General features: G+C 34.3%; 2 protein-coding genes across 2 annotated transcripts; both read left to right on the top strand.

Annotated features, from left to right (window-relative positions):
- The first annotated feature begins 817 nt into the window (after positions 1 to 817).
- LOC140976102 (LOB domain-containing protein 25) lies at positions 818 to 1,568 on the top strand. Its single transcript, XM_073439995.1, has one exon. The coding sequence runs from the start codon at positions 861 to 863 to the stop codon at positions 1,434 to 1,436; it is 576 nt and encodes a 191-aa protein (XP_073296096.1). The 5' UTR covers positions 818 to 860; the 3' UTR covers positions 1,437 to 1,568.
- Positions 1,569 to 6,175: 4,607 nt separating this feature from the next.
- LOC140976100 (protein RST1) lies at positions 6,176 to 23,203 on the top strand. Its single transcript, XM_073439989.1, has 25 exons — positions 6,176 to 6,619; positions 6,792 to 7,073; positions 7,217 to 7,300; positions 7,452 to 7,728; positions 8,480 to 8,730; positions 9,023 to 9,206; positions 9,334 to 9,524; positions 9,662 to 9,762; positions 11,647 to 11,722; positions 13,102 to 13,233; positions 13,311 to 13,392; positions 14,233 to 14,305; positions 15,889 to 16,057; positions 16,299 to 16,429; positions 16,513 to 16,604; positions 16,945 to 17,024; positions 17,107 to 17,310; positions 17,409 to 17,486; positions 18,052 to 18,234; positions 18,688 to 19,587; positions 20,005 to 20,301; positions 20,536 to 21,189; positions 21,285 to 21,432; positions 21,516 to 21,634; positions 22,607 to 23,203. Exons 1-25 carry the CDS (start codon positions 6,239 to 6,241, stop codon positions 22,955 to 22,957), a joined length of 5,520 nt encoding a protein of 1,839 aa, XP_073296090.1. The 5' UTR covers positions 6,176 to 6,238; the 3' UTR covers positions 22,958 to 23,203.
- Positions 23,204 to 23,288: the final 85 nt, after the last annotated feature.

Genomic DNA, 23,288 nt, shown 5'->3' with positions numbered 1-23,288 from the left:
TGTGTGTGTGTGTGTGTGTGTGTGTGTGTGTGTGTGTGTGTGGTTTCTTGCAGAATTACAAAGAACTTTGCTCCTTATGTTCTTTTCCCACGGAAAAAGACTTGACGGGTGAATTGATTCAAAATTTACAAGTTCCTGTACGCAACTACTAGTATAATTGATTTCATTTTTCCAGTAGTCTTGGGTTCTATACTGCACGTTAGACCCATAAGAAAACCACAAAGGTGAGCTTCTTTGGTCTTAAAAAGCTGGTTAAATATTAACAACTTCTAGTGTAAATCTTTCAGGACGTACTCTTCATGTTTTTGATTGATAATGAAGTACATTTCTTGCCCAATCTTGAATCAGAAGTGTTGGTCTTAGTCGCTCACGTGGACTTTGACCCCAACACATAATAAGTCATTAATATGATTGATTATTAATATGTTAAGTTTGATGCTTATTAGGTATCTTATTTGACATGGTTTGGTCTTTCTACGCACAAAATCTAATCTCTCCGTATTTTTCACATTCAATAAAAGGTTCTTGTGTTGCGGAATCATCGTGGGTGTTCTTCTGATACTTCACGTAATCGAGAGTACATTTAGTTCGTCATCAAAATAGTGTGATGATACCAATAAAAAATCATGGGTTTACTCAGATCTAAATCATATATTTTCGCCAAAAAGTATTGATCGGAACCAAATGGTTTTCTTGAATTTTTCTTCTCACCTACCTGAAGAAAAAACAATCGAATTAGATATTGAATTTTGATTAATCATAGATATTAACCATCAAGATAATTGATTCATATATAATTTTTGTTAGATTTCACATGATTAATATATGATCCCATCGAGTAATTATATATTTTCAGCAGAATGGCATCAACTTCCAACTATTCCAACCCTCCCTGTGCCGCCTGCAAGTTCCTGAGGAGAAAGTGCGTGTCAGGCTGCATTTTTGCGCCCTATTTTCCTCCCGAGGAACCCACAAAATTCGCCAATGTACACAAAATCTTCGGAGCCAGCAACGTTAGCAAACTGCTAAACGAAATCCCCCCACATCAAAGAGAAGATGCAGTGAACTCTCTCGCATACGAAGCCGAGGCTCGGCTCAAGGATCCGGTCTACGGCTGTGTAGGAGCCATTTCCGTTCTTCAGAGACAGGTTCTCCATCTCCAGAAGGAACTGGATGCAACGAACGCCGATTTAATGCGTTATGTGACCAACGAAAACACGCCAAATTTTTACCATAATCCCATGAATCATATGCAAAATAATCCACCGAGGAACAAAAACAATAATAATATTGCGCGGAGGAATCCGGATTATGGAGCGCCCGGTGGGTCGTCTTTCGACCCAAATATAGGGTTTTGCTTCCCTTATCCTCCTCCGTGGATCGATAATCCTTCGGGGGAGAACATACATGACCATGATAGGCATGGCAGGGGCTAAGTGTATGTAATCAAGCAAATGGAATATGCATGTAATTATTTTGTGAACTAATCATGTTTGTATCATGAATATTGTACGTGGATATTGTGAAAATTTTGTGTGGACATTGGAGTATTTTAGAATCCATAATAATCAGCATATTAGCATTTGATCCCATGTAATATATGCCTTGTGTGTGTAATATATAGGTGTAATTAATTAACAGAATTAAGTTGTTTTTTAAGATTGTTTGATTTACATGACTTCATGTTTTTAGAAATATTTACCATCCGAAAAGAGGAAAAAAAACGGAATTAGAAATGATACTCCATGCATATAATAAATTATATATTAAATTTGTTTGGTGCGAAATAAAACATTAATTGATCAGATATATTTGTCTCGAGTGACATTTCCTTATTAATATCGGATATTAGTAGACAAAAATAGTATGTATTGCTAATACTTTGGCAATCAAAATACCCGAAATTTTTTTAAAGCAAAACCTAATTCTAATTTCTAGTATTAGTTACATATATAATTTCATTGATACCAATCAATTTTAGTGTTTCCATTGCTCGGAATAGAAGACCACACGATCATCTTTGGCATTAATATTTAGTAAAATATTTTTCCTTTTTTAAGGAAATTTTTATTTCGCAAAAGAAATTATTTATATAGCGTGATTAAAAACATCATTCGCTGACAAAGACAAAGAAACATTGATTAATAGGAAAAGTATGTGAATTTTTTTTGTAACAAACAACAAATATTTACTAATTTACAAAGGATCAAATTAAAGACTAAATGTATCCGGCGGTGATTCATCCAACTAGAAAAAGATTAGATATGTTCATTTATTTATTGTTATATATATAAGTAATTTATATAATGAAATATTGACCGTGTGCTTTTAATATTAATTTTATAACTATTTTTTTGCTAGCAAATATTTGACTATATTCATGAATCAGAGATTTAAGAAAAAGTTCAAATATTAGTCAAATAACGAAGAAATTTGACACAGCCAATGTGAACAACACAGCACATAATTGATTTTCCTAAATATTTAATTTATAAATATCACTCACAATGTTTTTTTTACTTCTATATAATATTTTGTGCATCTCAATTATATGAAACAATTGTCATTGTCCACAACAGTCAAAAAAAATAAAAATCCTAGGAAGATATTTTTTCCCCATGTAAATAAACATGAACTTACAGATATTTGCATGACCTTTAATTAATTATATATATGTGTGTTTCTTTTTTTAAAAAAAATTGTGTATGATATAAAAAAAAGTTATAAATTTGTAAAAAATATTAAAAAAAAAGGGAGAAGATAGCCAAGACTCGTCCTTTAGCTCCACCATTTTTTTTGATAACTTAAATATCTGAGTTTCGTCCGATTAATTGGAGGAGATGACGATAAAAACATGTGGTGTTTAGTTAGTGAAGGGGGGAGTTTGGGAACCTTAATGATAGCTCGAAACTTCCCAAAAATAACCTACATTTTAATACACTTTTAAAAAAATCATTTTAAAAAAAAATGTTTTAGTTCATTTATTTTTCCAATCAAACGCGCTCTTACTCCACTTTAATTTTCCTCATTGTCTTTCCTATTTTCTTACTCTATCTTACTTAAACATTGAAAGGATTATGCTCGGAGAAATCCCAATGACTCATAACCAATTTATTCATACTTTTCAAATGATATACATATTGGAGATCTTCGACCACCAAGAACAGACACACAACTTTAGGATCGGGTCATTATCTATTTTCTAATAAAGTAATTAAAAAGAAACAAAAACATGCAATTTAAGTCTTGTCATTTCAAATAATCAGTCCCATCCATCATTCTCAAGTCATTGGGCCCTCGAACCGACCCAAACACCACTTTGTCTCAATGTAAGGAGTAAGGACCCGTGAAGCCCAACGTCAAACTCACTGATTGATTTCATTAACTTTAAACCTTTTTCTCACACAAATATCGGAATTACACAAGGATAACATCATCGGTAAAAAAAATAAAAATTAACTTGGTCTGAAATGTATCATAGTAGGTTTTGAATCTGAAATTTCATCTCAAATTTTTGACGTCAATGTCAGATGAACTGTAAGTCATTATATATATCCTTCAATCGATAAAAAATGTACGTGTTCAAAATTCAAATAGTCGATATATTTTCTTTTTAAGGGCCATATTTTATTCATCCTCTTTCACTTTGGTAAATGTATAAAATCATTTTTTCCTAATGATTTTTTTTTTGGGGGGTTGCAGCTAGGAAGATGGGGCCATCGAATTAATTTGAAATATTTGCCTTTTTGACTTTGAGATGTCATTTTGTGCTTGTCCATGTGCCGGCTAGGGGATCTCCACATACACCTAGGCTATCCTATCTATTATCAGGATTTGATATCACATAACAAAATTCAACACACGTTTAGTTTCAATCAAAACATCGATTTTACCTTTAATTTTAAATTTTCAAAACACGATTTTCGTAAAATTAGAGCTTAATTTTTTTAGTTGCAAAATTACGTTTTGCTCGTGATTTTATATGGAAAAAAAGTGTATGTTTGCGAATAATGAATCCGAAAATAAAGAATTCAAAATGATGAATCGTAATAAAATTAATATTTGAATCTGTGTGAGATATCGGTATCATAAATTGGATTTCATTAACATATTTCACTAGAAAGGCTTCTGCATTATTGGTCACCTTTAGACAATGACCCAAACACAGACTACTGATTCCAGTTGACAATGTCCAATTTCAATTCAAGTTGAGCCCAATTAATTCGAGCCCGTTTCTTTGGATCTCAAGAGCATTTCCCTAGCCCACCAGAAACTCAATGTCACGCATATATATATATATACACACACATACATGTATATATTGCTGAGCAGCCCAGGAGCGAGAGCAGGTGCTTTAATTGGGGTCAGGATAGGCGGTGCACACGCCAGAGCGGTTGAGGGGCCAAGCTCGGGTGCAGGAGATGGAGGCGACTGAACAGGAGTGGTTGTCGGTGGTCAACTCACTGGCTCGGGAACTAGCGGAGAAGTGAGACCATCGGTGCAGAACTTATGGGAGCTACAGCCGGAGGAGTGGAAATAGTTGGTGGAGTTGCCACAGTCTACATGACCGACCGTAACCGCACACAGCCGCAGCATGGGCGAATGCAGGAGGCCGTGGTTCAGGTCGGCGAGAGGACGAAACAAACCGGCGAAATGATCAAAAGTAGAGCACAGGAAGACGCAGCGGCTCGAATGAATATTTCAGTAGTGATAATAATGTACTTTTGTTTTATTAATTATTATTACGTATTTACTTAGGCAAATTTAATTAGTTATTAGAGACACAAATATATGTGTTCTTTGTATATATATATTTTTAATATTGAATAAAAATATAAATACTGAAAGCTAATCGCGTATAATGAGTTATATTGTGAGCTATTTTCTCTAATTGTTATATCCAAAATCCAAATTATGATCATTTGGGATATTTCCGTCTGAATATTTTATTATCGTTTTTTTCTTATTCTATTGAAAGCAATTTTTTATGATGCTTTTATATGTTTTCATAAATACCCTTTAAAATTTCAATCTCCATTATTTTTATTTTGGAAACACTTTAATTTCGGGATATATATATATATATATATATGTTTGTTTGTTTTCTACATGTCAATTTTCGTCCTTAGCTATTTTTGACAATTTTATTCAATACACTAACGTTGTTGTATAACTGTCATGTCAACCACGGTGATTAAAATAGGTATTACATAGGTTATATGACTAAAATTGCAAAATATATTATAATCAATTTACACCAAACAGTGACTAAAATTGTAAAAATATCATATCATATACATAAAAAAATACTAAAACTGCAAAAATATCATATCAGAAACGAAAATTGCAATTAAAAATTTTGGGAGTGGTACGAGACAATGATTAAAATGGTAAACAATGACTAAAATTATAAAAAAATCACATTATATACATCAAAAAATGACTAAAATCGCAAAAATATCATACGAGTTGCATCGGAAAAATAACAAAAATATTATATAATCAGTTTACATCAAACGATAACTAAAATTGCAATCCCAAAAATTTTGGGAGTAGTATGGAACAATGATTAAAATGGTATACAATGACGAAAACGGCAAAAAGAAGACAAGTTAATTAAAAAATATTAAAATTGCAAAAATAAACAAACAAAGACTAAAATGGAAAAAAATTATGACAGTTATATAAAAAGAATTAAAATTACAAATATAATAAAACATAACGGACCAGATATTGTAAAAAATATGATCTTGTTATATGAAGCAATGCTTAAAATTGAAAAAATTACAAAAAATTTACGATAATTATTATATGAAATAAGGCTTAAAATTGCAAAAATAACAAAACATAACAGATGAGGATATTTGATATTTACAAAAATAACAAACATAGCATATTAAAAATTTGTTAATTTGTAAAATTAATAAATTAGCAGATAAGATATTTGATAGAAAAAAACTAAAATTTTAAAAATAAATCCATTTTTAAATTTTAAATTCCATTTTTAAAATTTAAAAAAACTTAATAAAAATTACAGAAACGAATCAATTTCAAATAGGGAGAAATAGGGTTTTTAAATTTTTTTTTTGTTGTAAATTTAAGTTTTTATTTCTTAAAAACAGGTAGAGTCTTAGATTTAATTGTAAGTCTGTTGAAACAGCAAGCTGTCTGAAGAGAATTTATTTAAGCGCTGAGTAGATATCAACCTCGTGTCTCCCCCTCTAAATCAGTCACAACGATGGAGTCTTACGCTCCACTGTTGGAGAAAACCCGAATTCCTCAACCCTCGCTTCAGCGACTTGCAGTTATCTCAATCTTCGAGAAGATTCGTTCCGCGCCTTTATCCGACGCCGGCGTCGATGCCATCAACCACTGCCTCCATTCCGCCTCCCCGGCAGTCGTTGAGCAATCGACGCGGGAACTCTGCCGATTGGTCAAAGACTCGAAATTTGATATCTCCAACGCCTTATTGGAAATCCATTCTGCACTCGAAGCTTCATCGAGTCCCCAATTTCGCTGTGTTTTCATTAAAGCGATTGGATTTCTTGCAAGGTTTGGATTCCAAGAGAAACCGTCTTCTTTCAAATTTCATTCGTCGGAAATTCATCCCTTCGTTAAGGTGGTTTATCTAATATTTATTTTTTCTTACGTTAGACATTTTTAGTTTAGATTGACATTATATCATATTTTTTTATTCGGTCTGTTCTTTATCATTCAAGAAAAGGCATTGTGAAGTTTTATTTATTTGCTTGTTTGTGCCATGTAACGCACAAATGCTTTGGATTTTGCAGATTCTTTCATGTGGAAACGAGGTTCAGTGCGAACTAGTGAAACAGGTAGTTTTATTTATACTGAAGTGTAAGCATCTGGGAATGGAGGCAGTTTGTGAATTCTTGGGCCCTTTCTTGAATTATTTGGTTGTTAAAGTTCCGGTTATGGGGCATAGTTCGGCATTTGTGAGGAGCTTATTTTCCACAATACTGGCTTTCTGTTGCTCATTTCCTCAAGAGGCAATTCCCATCGTCAACCTGTTATCGGAGCGTCTCAAATATTTCTCCTGTAAGAACGCCGAAGTAAGTTATAAATTTTATTCAAAATGATGTTGTTTGTACCTGATTTCCATTTGAAATGTGCCATAAAGTACATTTATCTCTCAGGAATCATTATATTACAGTTTGTCTGAAGTTTCGCCGTACTACCCTGTCCTTTCTTGCAGGAGGTTGCGAATATTTCTTATGTTGTTGAATGCTTGGTTGATGCATATCTGGTGGTGCTGAGGCAGTTAGTTGGAATGAGATCTGTACGTTGATTATGCCATTAACAAATCTCACTCTTCTCTTGCGCACGGTTTTCAGCCTGTCATTATTTTGTTATGCTGATTATGTTCCCTTTTACTCATTTGATTTTAGTTTTCTAGATAATTTTTTTTACTGGTTTCTCAATGTTATCAGCTAGTTCGTGAGGCTCAATTATGTGGTCTGGCATTGGTGGAAGCAATTTTATTGCTGCATACAGATTTTCGCAATTGTTCGGGTGGGGTGGAAAAAAATTTAGATGCATCAAGGCGCTTATTGGGTGTTCAAAAAGAGCTTAACCTTAATTATATGGCTGAATTTTCGTCAGTGATGTTATCCTTGTTCCCAATTCTCGTGCAGTCGGAGCTTGAACACGAACAATATCCTGTACTGCAATTGGTTTTGTTTCTGTTGAGATGGAAAAATGAAAGGGGTAATGTTTTCTGCTCCAATATTATGCTTTGGTTGTTTACATTTTTTTGCAATTATCTCAGTCTATCGGGGTAACTAATTGATGTAGTGGAAGCGGATAATAAAAAGAAATAACATGTTGATTCACAGAGAATGCTAGGAAAATCTGGAAAAAATTGAAAAAAACACTCAATTTAATTTTATTCATTTGAAATGTTGTCTTTACCTCAAAAGCCCATTTATGTAGAACAGATTCACAATCACCAAAATGGGGAAATATTTCGAAAAATAGGAATGATGTAATTAACGTAATTAAAGAAATTATCTTGCCTAAGGAACAAGGAAATCAAATTGGAATCAAATTTCGGTCTTCCAAGATCAATTTATTGACAAAACAGAAACTTACCAAAAACGGAGTAAACACGAATTTGAAAGCCTAAATGAAAGAATTTGCCCAAAATCTTGTCGGGCTCATGACAAAGTCATGAGTCTTATTTGTTGGTCCGTTTAAAATCAAAGTAGCCTATTTCTTTTCCAAATCTGACATCATCCAAAACCTGCTCATTTGAGTTGCGTTATTTGGACTTGGGGCGATTTCAATGTGTTAAAAAGGCATCTTGCACTGCATCACTAATCCTCAGTCACCTAGCATGTGCCATTTGGTGTATTTAAAATTTTCTATGGAATGCTTCTCAAACGCTTGCACAGTTGCACGCTTCTATAAATGATCGCTTTGCTACATTTATGTAATGAACTTTCGCATGGTTTTGCAGAATATGACATGAATGCCGTTACAAGTGAGTTGACTGAAGAAATTTTGTTCATTTTTCCTGTCCTTGCATTTGTTTCCTCTCCGTCTAGGTGTGTTAAACAAATAGCCAGTGATATACTTTCTATCCTGGGGAAGACTGCTACTGCTTTACTGATTGCACCAAAGAAAAAGCCGGCTGGACAATGGAAACAGCAGTCTATCACAACTCCCGGACACCTTATGTTTAGGTTTCTAAGGAATCTGTGGTTTGAGGTATTGCTTAATCACCTCGGTAAAAAATTTGTCGTCATTATTTCTACTTGGCTTACTGATTTATAACCTTGCCATTGATCGAGTTAGAAAACAAGTATGCTTTCCAGTACTAGATTACATTTTCCTATTTTATCATTAATCAAATAATTATGAACCTCAACTTTTGTGGAAGTGTGCTTGTGTGGCATGTTTCTACGAAAATTTTTAATTATTTGTAAAAGACTAAAAGATAAACATGGTTTTTATTTGGCTTGTCTTCTCGATCTATTTATGCAAAATTCTTCTGTTGCAGGATAAATCATTGTCGCTTGGTTTGGTTTATATCAATTTATTTTCTAATAGGAAAGCGTACACCAATGAAGAGCAAAATAGATTAAAAACTTGGAGTTCCTCTGTAAGAGAGTACTGTGTAGGAATTATTGAAAAGCGCAAGCAGAGTGCGACAATCGCACACTCTGGGGGAAGCTTTTTGACAGGTTAAACCATTTTCATGCTTTGTCGATATATGTCTCAGTCATAACGTATCTTGGAGTATCTTTTGTGTTAAAGTTCTTTTGAATCAATCCATTCTACATGATGCCTTCTATCCTTTTTGTCTGTCAGAAATGCCTTTGGTACTCTGTGCTATTGCAAGTGTCTTTCTCTTGCATCAACGGGGAGACTCTGTCATTGATCTCTTGGCTATTGGAAGTAGTCTGGAACCTAAGCTCGGTGTTCCGTTGTTGCTAGCCATTCTATTCTACAGTCATATATTTTCTAGTAAAGATAAAGACAATGATGCTCATGACATGCTGGTGAGCCAGGACTTGAAACTCATGAACCATGTTCTTTATTTCTGATTGTATGCATGGATGTGTTTTTGTAAGAAAAGAAGTGATTATCTGTGGATATCAAACTGCTAGTAAATTAATTTTTTTTATCGCTTCTACAGTTAAAACTCTTAGGTTTGCTTCCGTCACTTGCTTCACATTCCGCAATGACACCTCTGGTAGTTCAGATTCTTCTGCCAATGCTTAACAAAGATGTGAATCCGTATGTATCCAGTAACTATTCTTATTTTTGAAGTGGTTGTGTATAAATGCGTGGTTATCCTCTGAAAGACAATATTGATGGGTGGGGTTTTTTTTTTGGGGGAGTTAACTCACTTCTATGTTCTGCCCTTGGTTCCTCTACTTAATCGCATATATGTTAGATCACGCGGTAATTTTCTCAACTAGTGTATGTCTTTTCAAGGTTTGAGCTGACATGCATGCACAGTTCCGTCCTTAATAGCTCAACAAAATATGTCGAAGCATTATTTATCCAATTTTATAGATGAACTTTAACTCTTTAAGGTGAAATTACTTTGTTACCGGTAAACATAACTAAAGGGAAATATTTAGTCAAAAGACACATGGCATCATCACAACTGAGCAATTCTTGTGCTGTGAACCATAATCCAGGACAGCTAGAGGTCCCGAACAACACCTGCTGTAGAAATCATACTTAGTAGGTGGCCGTGTATTGCTTTGTGTAGACTTCAAGCCTGAACCTAGTAGGATACCAAATTTAATTTTGGGAACCGCTGACTGATTTAGATAATATCTTGATCCTCTAGTGAATTTTTTTCATATTCTTCATGCTTAGATTATGGATTTTCTTAAATTTCCAAACCCTGGCTAAATTTATTTCCTTCATATTATCTGGGAGTTCAATTTTTTTCCAAAAAAATCTTGGTCGTGCAGAGGTAAAAAGTTGAGTATGAAAACCACTCTGTTACAGAATGGTGTAACATTTCCTGTTTCAAATGCTAATTGAGTGGCACATGGAATTTAATTAAGGTCCACTAATGGCAGTTCGAAATTGCTGTGCAAATGCTATTCTATCTTGATCCCATCGTTGGCTGTGGTGTAACAACCAAATGGGCTTATTTTTTTATAATTCATTTTAAATTCCATAACAAATAAGAGTATCCTTTCTCATTATTTATGGGCAAAGATAATGAATATATTTTAAAAATATTTTGGTGCTTGTATGGTTTTCCTTTAAAAATACTAGAAAAATTAGAATAGACTGATTTTTTATTTATACTAAAATAAACCGAATTAAAAATTTTGAAAAATAGAAATTTATATTAAAAATCTCATATAAAATCGTTTTTTATTTAAAAATCACGTTATTTTATATGAATAAATTTTATAAAGCAAAAACCAAACTGAATAAACTAATTTGTTAATTTTTAAAAAATAAAAACCAAATCTATTTTTCAAATTAAATAAATTGGGCCAATTATCTTAGTTTAGCAGAAATTTTGTTCGTGCCTACTTCGTTAATATTTTTATTTTTATCGTTATTTTTAATTTTATTAATATTGTTATATTTAATATTTTTAAAATTATCATTAATTTATTTCTTAATAATAATAATAATATAATTAATTTATTTCTTGTGGTTTTATTATGTTAATATTAAGATGGCAGATTATCTGAAATCATGAACTTCTATTTTTTTACTATATTTTGAGAAATAATTTTTTTTACTATAATTTAAAAAATAAACCGTGTTTTTTTAGTGATAGATTTAAAAGTTATACATACTCATGAATTCATTTTTTGATGATGTTGAATGTATGAATTTTCCCCAATAGTTTCTATTTAAAATTTATCTTAAAATTTATTTTCATTATTACTTGGTGTGAATTGCGACGATTTTCATTATTGTTGTAGGTATTTTACATGATTTTTCAATAGCATTTGAATGGCATTTTCAAATTGCCGTTAGTGGACCATAATTAAATTCCACGTGCCACTCAATTAGAATTTGAAACAAGAAATGTTACACCATTTTGTGACAGAAGGTTCTCTTCCCTCTCTTATTATGTGTTTATTTGATTCTTATTTTGTTAATGATTGGTTTTTATTTTGTATTTGTTTCCAGTGTCATAAAAGCTACTGCAGTACGCATGATTTGTAAGACATGGGCGATAAATGATCGTGTCTTTGGAACTTTGCATGTAAGATTCTATTTTTCTAATTTAGTTTTATCAGGAATCTTTTTTTATTGCTATGTCATTAAACTGGGCGATAAATGATCGTGTCTTTGGAACTTTGCATGTAAGATTCTATTTTTCTAATTTAGTTTTATCAGGAATCTTTTTTCATTGCTATGTCATTAAACTAGAATTCATCTGTATAAAGTTGATAGTGATTTCTAATTGGTTACCTTTTGATTCCTTAGATTTTACTGACTTTCTTCCAGATTTCTGTAGTCATTGTTCTATCATCTTTTGCTAGAGTTAACAGCATATCAGGGGGTTCTCTACTTTCACCACATCTTTGTACCTTGCCCAACACTTATTTATACCTTTCAAGAAAGGGACAAAAAAATTATGAAATCAAATTGTAGTTTCTTTGAACTCATGAAATATTCTTAGAACGTAAAACAATGAATTGAGTTTAAAGCTGAAACAATAGACAACAGTTATGCTTGTGATATCTCATGTTTAAGGCTGGAGCTTGAGGACTTGTGATTTGTTTGCTTTAGTTTCATGATTAAAGCTATATATTAATTTTTGTGCTCACTTATTCTTTCAATACTAATATTTATGCATCATGCGTGTGCCATTCAGCATCTGCACTTGTGCAGTTCTGCAAGTATTAATATCATGCTGTTCGTCTTGATCGTGCTAATAGTTAGTTTTAATTTGAATAGTGTAAGGAAAGGGAGGACTAGGATGGTTAGCATGAACTTGTTAAAATCATGCATAATTGTGTCTATTGTATTAATTTTTTTTTCTTAATTGCAGTGATGGTTGTCTTGAATCAAGTGCTATTTTCACAGTTGTTGCTGTACCTAATAAAATAACTTTAAAAATAAGCAAGTTGGAAGAGGAAACAGGGAAACAAATTGTTAAGTGCATGGCCTTGTTTTGAAAAAAAATTATCCAATTTCTTGTCAGAAGATTGCGTTTCATGTTTATCATCTTAGTTTTTTAAAACTAAAACCATAGAAACTCGATTATATATGTGGTACTGTGTAGAATTGTGGCATGGTTTTGTTCTTTAATACCCCACAGACTTGTAAAATTTTATCTCTACACATGTTTACGGTTTCAAATTAGATGTGCGGTTGAACACATAAAGATTACTAAGATTGGATGGTGGACAAATTGTTATCCACCAACTATTTTTCACTAAATTCATTGTGCTACTGCTTCCACGAATGCTAACAATAAAAAGAAAAAAATTGAATCAATAAAAGATGAGGTTTGAGTGGTTTGTGTTTTATTTTACTTTTATGATTGTATTGCAGTAATACTCTACCATTATGCTTTAATATCTTCCTTTTGGACAAGTAAATGTTCCATTTCTTTGATATTCTCATGAAATTTAGGAATCGTTGCATCAAAATGGATTAAGGCAGTTTGCATCTGAAAGAAGTATCTGCATCAGTATCGCCGTTTCTATTCTAGATGTCTGCAAACAAAACCCTGATCGAGGTGTGGACCTTATATTGTCTGTTGAGGTGTGATGTCTTGCTTTTGTCTTGGCTTTGTATATGTGCTGTGTGAATTGCTCTAATTTGTCTAGTTGAATCACCAGGCTTGCATTGAAAACCGCGATCATTTAGTTCGGTCTCTTGGATTCCAAAGCCTTGCTTGCCTTTGTGAAGCAGATGTCATCGGTATATCTATCTTTTATGCTTTCAGTCCTTTACCAAGAAAAAATTGTTTGAAATGCTGTCCAGTCACTTGAAATTATATCCTCGTGTTATGGTATGAGTAGTGTTTGCTTATAGTCTCTTCTTTCCTTGTTCTGCTGTTTGGTAAATGATTGCCTGCATTGTGAAAAATTTGCTGAATTACTTTTTTTTTGAAACGATTGCGTTAATTCTTTCTTTTATGCACCTAGGGAGACATTTATAGCGGTGCTCTTGTCTCGGACTTCTATGATTGCTTTGTAATGTTATATTGTGTTAAGATTGTTATCCTACCTCTGGTCCATCTCCACAAAATGTTGTGGTTTAACGATTGAAGGGAACCTCCAATTACATCTTTATTGGACAACAATCAGCCAGTTCCTTATTATTTTTCCAAATCCTGTCACTCCTTCAGTAACAGTCCTTTCATTGCAGACCGAGCAGTATATATTATAATGGGCAGTACTGAGCTATTCTCAGAGCTGGTTTTTCTGTTACCCTTGTTCCGTGATTTCGATGATGAACCAACTAAAGGACTGTTTGAGAGCTGAAGAACTCTAATATTCACTTTTCAACGAGCTAGCACCCTAAAACTAAATTACAATTGGCTGTGCACACTGATGTTACTCACACTTGGATATGCACTCTAATTTTAACGCATGTTCCTTCAGTCATGTCAGCATTCTACTCGTAATATTCTTGTGGATTCCTTTTGTCATGACGGGAATGTAGCCCTGAGATATTATTCCAATGCATACTTGCTTTGCTTTTTCTTGATACAATTACAATTTAAAAATTTATGATCTTGTGTTGCTGTTTGCTCAGATTTTTACACAGCCTGGGATGTGATTGAAGTGCACGCACGGAACTACTTGGGGAATGCTCTTGTTGCTCATGGGTAAATAATCACTCCGGCACGTTCTTTTTCTAGTTGCATTATGTTGAACTTTAAGATTTAAATCAATTCAAAAGCAACTGTTGGCCTTTGGATTGATCTTTTGAGCATATGTTTAGGACTCCGTTTGAAAAAGTATGAGTTGAACTCAGGGGCGGAGCCATGATTGTGGTTCAGTGTAGGCAACAATATACAGTAATTAATAAAGCAAGAAAAAGGACATCGGTTAATTGACAGCCTTAAATAACGTGTCATAAGGTTCGAACACAAGCTACACAGCCAAAAACACTTGTTAGTTGATGGGAAACATTGGAAAAATGACGAAGAACGTGTACAGAACCCACGATCAAAACAAAATCTGATAGAAAATATAAACCCTACAGTTAAAAAATATGCATGAATTCATTCCCGATCGCAAAAAAGACACATACTTTAAAAAACAATTGAACGATTGAAGAATATTGAAGGAAAAATCGAACCTAAATTTTGATGAAATTCTGGATTTTGTAGAGAATATGGAAGATGATTAATATGAATTGGAATGACTGTTAATCAAAGCGTATGAAATTAATGACTCATGAGGAGAAAACACTGTGTAGAGGATTAACAATCTATCTGGTTAGTATAGTGGGTAAAAATTTTAAAATTTGAATATAAAATTTGAGTCTATAAATTATTAAGAAAAAAATTGTTGTTTTTTGGGTTTGGTACGGGGAGCTAGACGTATAATATTAGCAAAATTTTTGGGTCTAAAAATTATAATACACACACACACACACATTTTTTTGGGCCAAGTGTGGGCAGTTAGCTCCTCCATTGGTTGAACTCTTCTCCTCGAGTTTATTTCCTTCTTTCCCTTTGTTTCTTAAAGGTTTTTTTTTTAAATAAAATGAGGTTTGAATATGCCATCAGGCCTGATTTTAGACATAATGTCTCTTTGTACAATTTGTTTAGCACAATGTAGAGAAATATTGCATAACTATAAGCTCAGATGTTTATCTTGAAGAAGGTTTTAATGACCTTAATTCTTCAAGCCATTTGTTCTTGCATGCATCTCTTTTTTGTGTTTTTTCATTACATGAGTTTAGACAACGGATTTGAGGAATACAAATTATTGTGAATGATTCTAATAATTTAGGGCTCGGATTTTTTGATGTAACTACAAACATGGATAAGACATGTGTAACTAGTAACTACATGGATAAGACATGTGTAACTGACCCTAAATAGTTATGCTAATAGACTTCTATGAGTTACATTAAGTTTTTTTATTGAGGCCTGTCAGTTATCGATTTACCGTACTGATGTACTCTTTGTTGTGTTTCACTCGTATCTACCTTCATATTTCGTGGGCATTATTTACTTATTTTAGTGCTGTCTTCAAAATGTCTCTCATTCTGGATATTCTTGGAGAAGTGCAATAATATGAATATTTTTTCAGTTGCCCTTTAGGTGTGTTCATATATCTTGAGAAATTTTCAGTTTCTTCTGCTGTTAGCCTGATGTAGGATTTATTCCTGATAAAGTTCTCTTCAGATACCATGAGAAGTTACTTCTAATGTTCCAATACTTTTTTCACTCTCTAGCCTTTCTCTGCTTCTGAAGTGGGGGTCAATGGATGCTGATGCATATCCTGGAGCTGCTACAAGTGTTGTGAACATATTGTGGAGTATTGTAACCTATAGAGAAGTTAGTCAGAGTTCTTTGTGGACTTTTGCTCAAGAAGCTGCCTTTGCTGCTTTATTGCAGTATGAGGTAGGCTTTGGGTTTTTTGAATGTGTCCATGGATCAGTTAGTTGTTTGTACTATATTATTATTACGTTGTTTGGCAGAATATATTGTTACTGAATCTGGAAGCAAAATGATGGCACTAGGGCATTTACGGTTCTTTTAGAACTTATCGTTATAATTTAAGTGGATATCAGGGTTTTATATATTTGTCCTTGCTTTTCAATATTTTAAAATTTTTGGCTCTTAACATGCCCCTTTTAACCAGGGGGTGCATATTCAGAATAGCATACCAGATTTCAGCAGCAGGAACATGGAATTGCTCATTTCTCAGGCTAACCCTGAATTACTGAAAGCAGTGGAAGAATTTGAAGTCAAAATTATAAATCATGAACACATGTTAGATGATACCATTTTTGCTATCTAACTTTTTTGATAGAAACTATAAAATTTTCACATCGATATTTTTTATATTTTTGCAGCACAAGACAAAGATTTGTAAAGCAGAGAAGGGTCTCTGGAAACAAAATCGTTAAGCTGTTAGATGTTGTCCCTGACGTTATATTTACTTCAGGTACGAACCAATTGGTTCTGTAAATTATATTATCTTAATGTTTTGTGGAATGATGTTATTATCCATCTTTGCTCATTGCCTGATGCATTGACACATTCAAACACCTAAGAACCTACCGGTTAGTGTATTCACGCGATGCTATTTCTATCAACTTTTCTAAAGAATCGAGTTGCTTTCTAGTCCATTCTTCTCAATCAATTTCAAATTCTAATTTTTGACAATGATGTTTCACACATTGAGTTTCAATGTTCAAGTAATTATGACTGACATTTTTAATTCTGAAATATATGTTTGGATTCAAATATGTACATTCTTGCTACCATCATTATTTCTATTACAGGTAGTAACCACAGGGCTAAAGAATTGCCTGGTGCAGCTTTACTTGTCATCCCTACTCCCAAAGATAGGACTCACCAAAAAGTAAGAAAACAAGTTTGTTGTGTCATGTTTACATTATTTTTGAATTTACTGGCCTTTGAGCACCAGTGCACTGGGACAACAGGATGTGCATGCTGTATATGAGGATGCAACCATGGAAATAGCTGCCTCTCTTCAGCTTTCGAGGAATATCTTGCTTGCACTTTTCTCTTTGCAATCTTGGAAACCTTTTATGTTGAGATGGATTAGGTCAGGCATCATGGTACTCGAGGCAAAGGCGCATACAGTGCCAGATAAAACTTTGAAGGCTGGTGATTATATTTTGAAGGTTTAGTATACTTTTTGTCCTTTTATGGTTGTCGTTTGCTTTAATTCATGGCTTTCTGAAAAAGTTTTAATTTGAATTTTTTAATCATAATCATGCAGGTTATAACAAGGTTAGCTGAATCAGCAAACCCTCAATCCGCTGAGAATATGGCTCTTGCACTGGGAGCTTTTTGTCTGGTGATTAACATAGAAATTCGATCATCTATACCATATAATCATCTGTTTCTTTTCACCACATGGATCATTCTTATCATGTTTCTGACCGTTCCTTGCCTACGGTCAGAAACATCGATGCTTTTCATGATTCTAAGAACCGGTCATGGATTCTCTGTGCTGCTTTGCTCATCTAAAATAATTTCATGAAACAGGAACTTATTTTTTCTAATGTAGATTGTAGATGGAATTCAGTATAGTAAAATGATTAGAAGAGTTTCAGTGTTAAACGAAATTAGGAATTGAGTCAACTGCAAATAATTATAAATTTAAATCCCAATGGCTGTTCTAGCTCCTATACTAATTCAGAGTGCTCAAGGTAAGTTTGTGGGGAGGATTAATTTTATATCTTTACAGAACTTACGAGCTATGCAAGGAACTTTGGGGGAGATCCAAATCATATGATGGGTATATCCAAGAATTATAATGACATCACAAGTTGATTTAAATTAAGTCTATTATGTTGTGCTTTAAGATACATACTTTGTCACATATCATATGGATCCCTGACTGCTATTTTCTGACGTAGGTACTACCACCTTCTGCACACACCATCAAGTCAGTAGCTTCAAAGTTCTTGCTCAATTGGCTATCTCAGTATGAGCATGAACATCGCCAGTGGTCGGCGGCAATTTCTCTTGGGTTGATATCATGTTGCCTGCATGTGACTGATCACAAGCAAAAGTTTGAAAATATCAATGCACTCATTGAGGTTTGGAGCTTAATATTTTGTATTATTTGCAGTAAGAAACCAATGAGGCTTAGCTGTGACTGAGAATGGTCTGACTTAGAAACTTGGATTTTTGTGCTTCACCATTTATGATTTTGCAACATTCTTGTTGCTTAATATGTTAAATGTTGTGGTGCATTATTCATTATGCATATAAAATTTTTAATTGAAAGTGTGTCACTCGTTCCAATCAGAAAAGTCGTTGAAAAATCTATTCATTGGGTTCCTTTTTTTGGCAGAATCACTGAATCTCCTTTCTGAACCCTCTAATCTTTTTTTTACATGTTAGATGCATGAATCATGTATGGTTACCGCAATTTCGATGTCAATTTATTTGGATGGTGATCCTGTTATTCTTTGAAATTGGAACTATATCTCTATTTAGCTGGGTTAACTTGGATGTGATACAGTTAGCTTTGGTTTGTTATTTTACAGGTGGCATCTGTTAGCAAGAGCACCCTTGTGAAAGGGGCTTGTGGAACTGGATTGGGTTTCTCGTGTCAAGATCTACTGACTAGAGTCAATTCTGAATCTAATACTCAACACGAAAATAACACATTCAATAAGCAGGAAACCGATTTGTTGAGGAAAATCCTTAGAAGCTTAGTCCAGATGATATGCCAGTTTACTGGATCTTCAGCTCATATTCTTGAAAAGCTAGCTTCATATTTTCCTCTTGGAACAGATGATTCCACCCGACCTGATACTGTTGAGTTTCTGAGAGAGGATTCTGATAGTCTGGATCTGGAGGACATATGGGGTATTGCCGGACCTATCATTGGTTTGGGGAATTCTTTTGGTGCATTATACAGGGCCGGCGCTCATGATGCAATTTGTTATTTAAAAGATCTGATCTTTTCATGGATTATTCCTAGTGCGAATTTCCCGTTCTCTAAGTCAGATGTAAGTGAAACAGGTTGGCAAATGCTATCTGTAGGAGCATGTCTTGCGATTCCATCTATAGTACTTTTCTGCCAAAGGGTTGAATTGATCGATCGCATTGAGTTGGTCCATATTGTGAATGGCTTCATGGAGCTAATCTCTGAACTGCTATCTGTTGAATTATCTGATACCTTCCACCAATACTTGTTGATGGCATCTTGTGTAGGAGCTGGAAGTCTTCTTTCTATCATTTTAAATGCGGGGGTGCACTCGTTAGAAGTCGAGCCTGTTAAAGGTTTGCTGGCATTATTTAGGAGAACTTACTCCAGTCCTCACCCTCCAATTATTCATCTAGGAGGAATGCTTGGAGTTGTAAACGCTTTAGGGGCTGGTGCTGGAATACTGATTCCACATTATCGTTTACCTTCCTTGCATACCACATTTAGCCAAAAGGTTGCCAACTCAAGTCACTCATGTTATTTTTATAATTTCTTAGAGGATACATTATATGCCCTTCCTTTTTAAAATATATGGTAAAAAAATTTGCAACTTAACCTGGGTAAAATTAAATATTTCCCGGCTACAAAAGATTTACTTGCGCACACGCCCACGCCCACGCCCACGCCCATACCCTTGTGCTATATGGTTTTCCTAGTGGATGTCAAAAGAAGCTTCTGGCGCATGAATTTGAGCGATGGAATATACTATTTTTGAATGTGATTATCACCCATAGCCAATTAAACATCTTAATATCTGGGAAGTTATCATTTTGATTTCTAAAAGGTAAATAGCATCTGTAGGCATATATGGAAATGGAGTCAAAACACGTTTATTGTGTTTGTAATGGGTTGATATTATATTTCCTGGCAGGAATCTTCTTATGCCTTGGGTCCGCTGCTTTCGAATCTGGTTCTAGAGCAGGAATTGCTCACACTGATTCAAGAAATATTTCTTGTGGCTCAGAATTCTGATGATCCTCGATTGCAGCATTATGCATCGTGGACAGTCACATTTCTCAGGCATTATGTCTTTACTGAAGAAACCTCATATGAGGAGATTGCTGTGCATAACCAATCTGGTGTTCACAAGTCCATTCCTCAGGGCTTAGCTGAAGATAGTTTGGTCATGAAACTGTCTTTGTGGCTGATAAATGTGAATTATCCCGAGGTAGGCTTTCGTTCTAAAGTTTTACAATTTCGAAAATAAAGAATAAATTACTGATTTGCCATCATTTTGGTTTGATACACACACACACATATATAACAGTTTGGTACCAGAATTGATATCAACACAATTGCTTGTGCTTTGTGTCGTCTGTCATTGTGATTTCATACGTTTACAAGTTGGGGCAACAAATACTAATTTCTAATCAGCTCTCACTTTGTTTGTAATGTTTTTTAGCTTGGTACCAGAACTAATATCAGCACAGTTGCTTGTGCTTTGCGATGTCTTTCACATGCTCCAAGATTGCCATCATTGGATTGGGGTGCAGTCATCAGACGATGCATGAAATATAGTGATCAGGTGGCCGAAGTGCCTTCAAGAAATTTAGCCTCGAGGAGAACACTCAGGGAGGAATGTTTCCTGTTTTCTTTATCACATGCAAACCAATTTGATTCTCTCCTTGGCTTCCTCGATGAACTATCTGATCTGCCAAGACTGAAGACACTTGAGTCAAATCTGCAGTCACTAGTGTTCTTGCACCTGGGAGCCCTGTTGAAGATATTCTCTTTTTCTAGACTAGAAAAGCTCTTTGATGATCTAGCTGCCTTCATACTGTGGTTTGTGTCTTCTGATCAATATAACCAAGCACAGAAAGTCTCGTTAAGAGTTTTATGCTGGAAGGGATTGTATCTGTGTTTAAACAAATCTGCTTTAGAGGCTCATGACTATGCATATACTTTGGAGCATTGTATGGAGGTTCTATTTGAAATGTTGCCGTCGTCTCACTTGACTGATACTGGATTATATCATAGTAATTCCAGTGCGGAATGGGCCGAAGCAATTAGATGCCTGGGGAAGGCTCGGCAAAGTTGGCTATCAAATCTTTTGATGGTACCGTTTCCCTTGTTATTTTTAAGCTTCTGCAGCTCTAATTGTTATTGCAAAACCGCATAGCTTGGAACTGTCAAATAATTTTTCTCCTACAGGTTTTGGATTCAAATTTCAAAGAAAAGAACAGAGATTTGAAAACTTTGAAAAAGATTCAGGCTAAAGCGGCGCTAGTTCGAAATGGTTCCGTTCCTCTGTTGGAGCTTGCAAAATGGAAAGCTATTATATTGGACACTGATTCAGAAGGTTAGTTTGCTGATTATCAAATTAAATAATGCTACATTCTTAGGATCCACGCCAGTAGACTTACTAAAGTCTTGAAATTGCAGTTATCTGGAATATTCTGGTAGAAATCGCTGTAACTTTGCAAGACACAGAAGAAAATGTTAGAAGACAATGGCTAGTTGATACTGCTGAAATTCTCTGTGTGACAAGTCACCCTTCCACGGTATGAACCAAATAAATCCATTGCCTTTTGCAATCGAGTTAAACATTGTCGCTTTAAAGAAAATGGTATTCCATTTTCATCTTTTGTTGAATTTTGAATAATAGTTAAAATACAGTGTTTGAAGAATGCAACAAAACAAAATCCCAGAGACACAGATGACAAAGGAGCCAAAACTTTTAATTCAGAATACAATTATTACCTTGTTTTATAAGTAAAAATATATTGGAGATATAGCAGAAGATCTTTCAGAGTGAATAATAATAAAATCTTGTTAAGGACTAGTATAATTTTAGTAATTACCAAATCTGATTTGACACGCTTTCATTTCTATACCTACTACATTGTGCGTGCCACATCAACATATGCACATTTAATCATACGTAGCATGTGTCCATCAAATGTGTGTTCATGTTGAGAACTTGCACTACGACTGGAAGCGTGGAACCTTCATAGGATTTCCTTAATGTTGCTCCTCTACCTTTTCTCCTCTTCCTTTCCTGGAGTTTGCCACGTTGAGCTTATTGTATTATACAAAATTCTGGTTGTCCTAGCTATAATTTTTTATTTTTCCAATGGGGGGAGGGAAGGTGTCCTAATATCTAAAATGGAGGGTTATAATTTTACTTGGTTTTTCTCTTTAGATTTTTTATGATTCCATTTCCTCTCCTTCCGTTCAAGTTAGTTTTGCTAGTTTTTTTGGATGGTTGTGCACAATGATTAGATGTACTTCAATTGATTCTGTGTAACCAGAGACAACCGGAGTGTACTTTCTGTCTAGCTCTCAAAACGTGTAGAAATCACACATTGTACGCCTTAGCATATGAAAACTCAAAAGACCATTGCACCCGTTTCAGCATAAAACTCTAATCTTAGGAAAAGTAACCCTTTGCAGTCCACGAGCTGGGTCGATATAACGCAGAAAAGAATGTGGCTAACTATAGCGATCACTTTGTGGGTTTCCTTTTTATGCAGGCATTAAGGTTTCTAGGTTTGTTATGTGGCAGCTGCTGCAAATACATGCCCATTTTGGTTGCTGATAAGGTAAGTGTACTGAGTGACCTGCCCATCACCCTTTCCGCTCTCCTATCGGGAACAGGTTGGGAGATGGCTGCGGAATCTGTAGCTTCTTACATATGGACATCAACGGAGAGGATTCATGATTGGGTCACGCATAGAGAGAGTGCCGACTATTTACAGATTGACAGGAGCGAGAATGACACTGCGGATGTCTTATTGCGGTTGCTGCATCGCACGAGTATATTGTTGAAAGAATATTTACCCGTGGACAAGCAGCTGAGACTTGCAAACATGCATTTTACGTGAACATAACTAATTCATTTTTTTTTACTTAATACCATGGGCTTAGGGGTTTTGTTTTCGCATTCAATATTTTTATGTATAATTTTTTTCTGTAAATTTATGTATTGCCGGCAGAAGATGCGTTAATGTTGGGAGATTTTATTTACTATAGTCAGCCATACCATTGTCACCAATGGCTTTTAAGGCTGGCTACATTCAAATTTGCCTGATGATTAGAAAATATCAAAACCGAAGGATATTGATAGCTTACATAGATGTGTTTATTCAGAATTAGTAATGCTTTATTGCATCGTATGTATAGAAATTAAATCTTCTAATACAGTGTAGATCAATA

This window comes from Primulina huaijiensis, chromosome 5 (assembly GCF_012295235.1).
Source record: "Primulina huaijiensis isolate GDHJ02 chromosome 5, ASM1229523v2, whole genome shotgun sequence".
NCBI classification, from domain to species: domain Eukaryota; kingdom Viridiplantae; phylum Streptophyta; class Magnoliopsida; order Lamiales; family Gesneriaceae; genus Primulina; species Primulina huaijiensis.
This window is presented reverse-complemented; position numbering and strand designations above follow the sequence as displayed.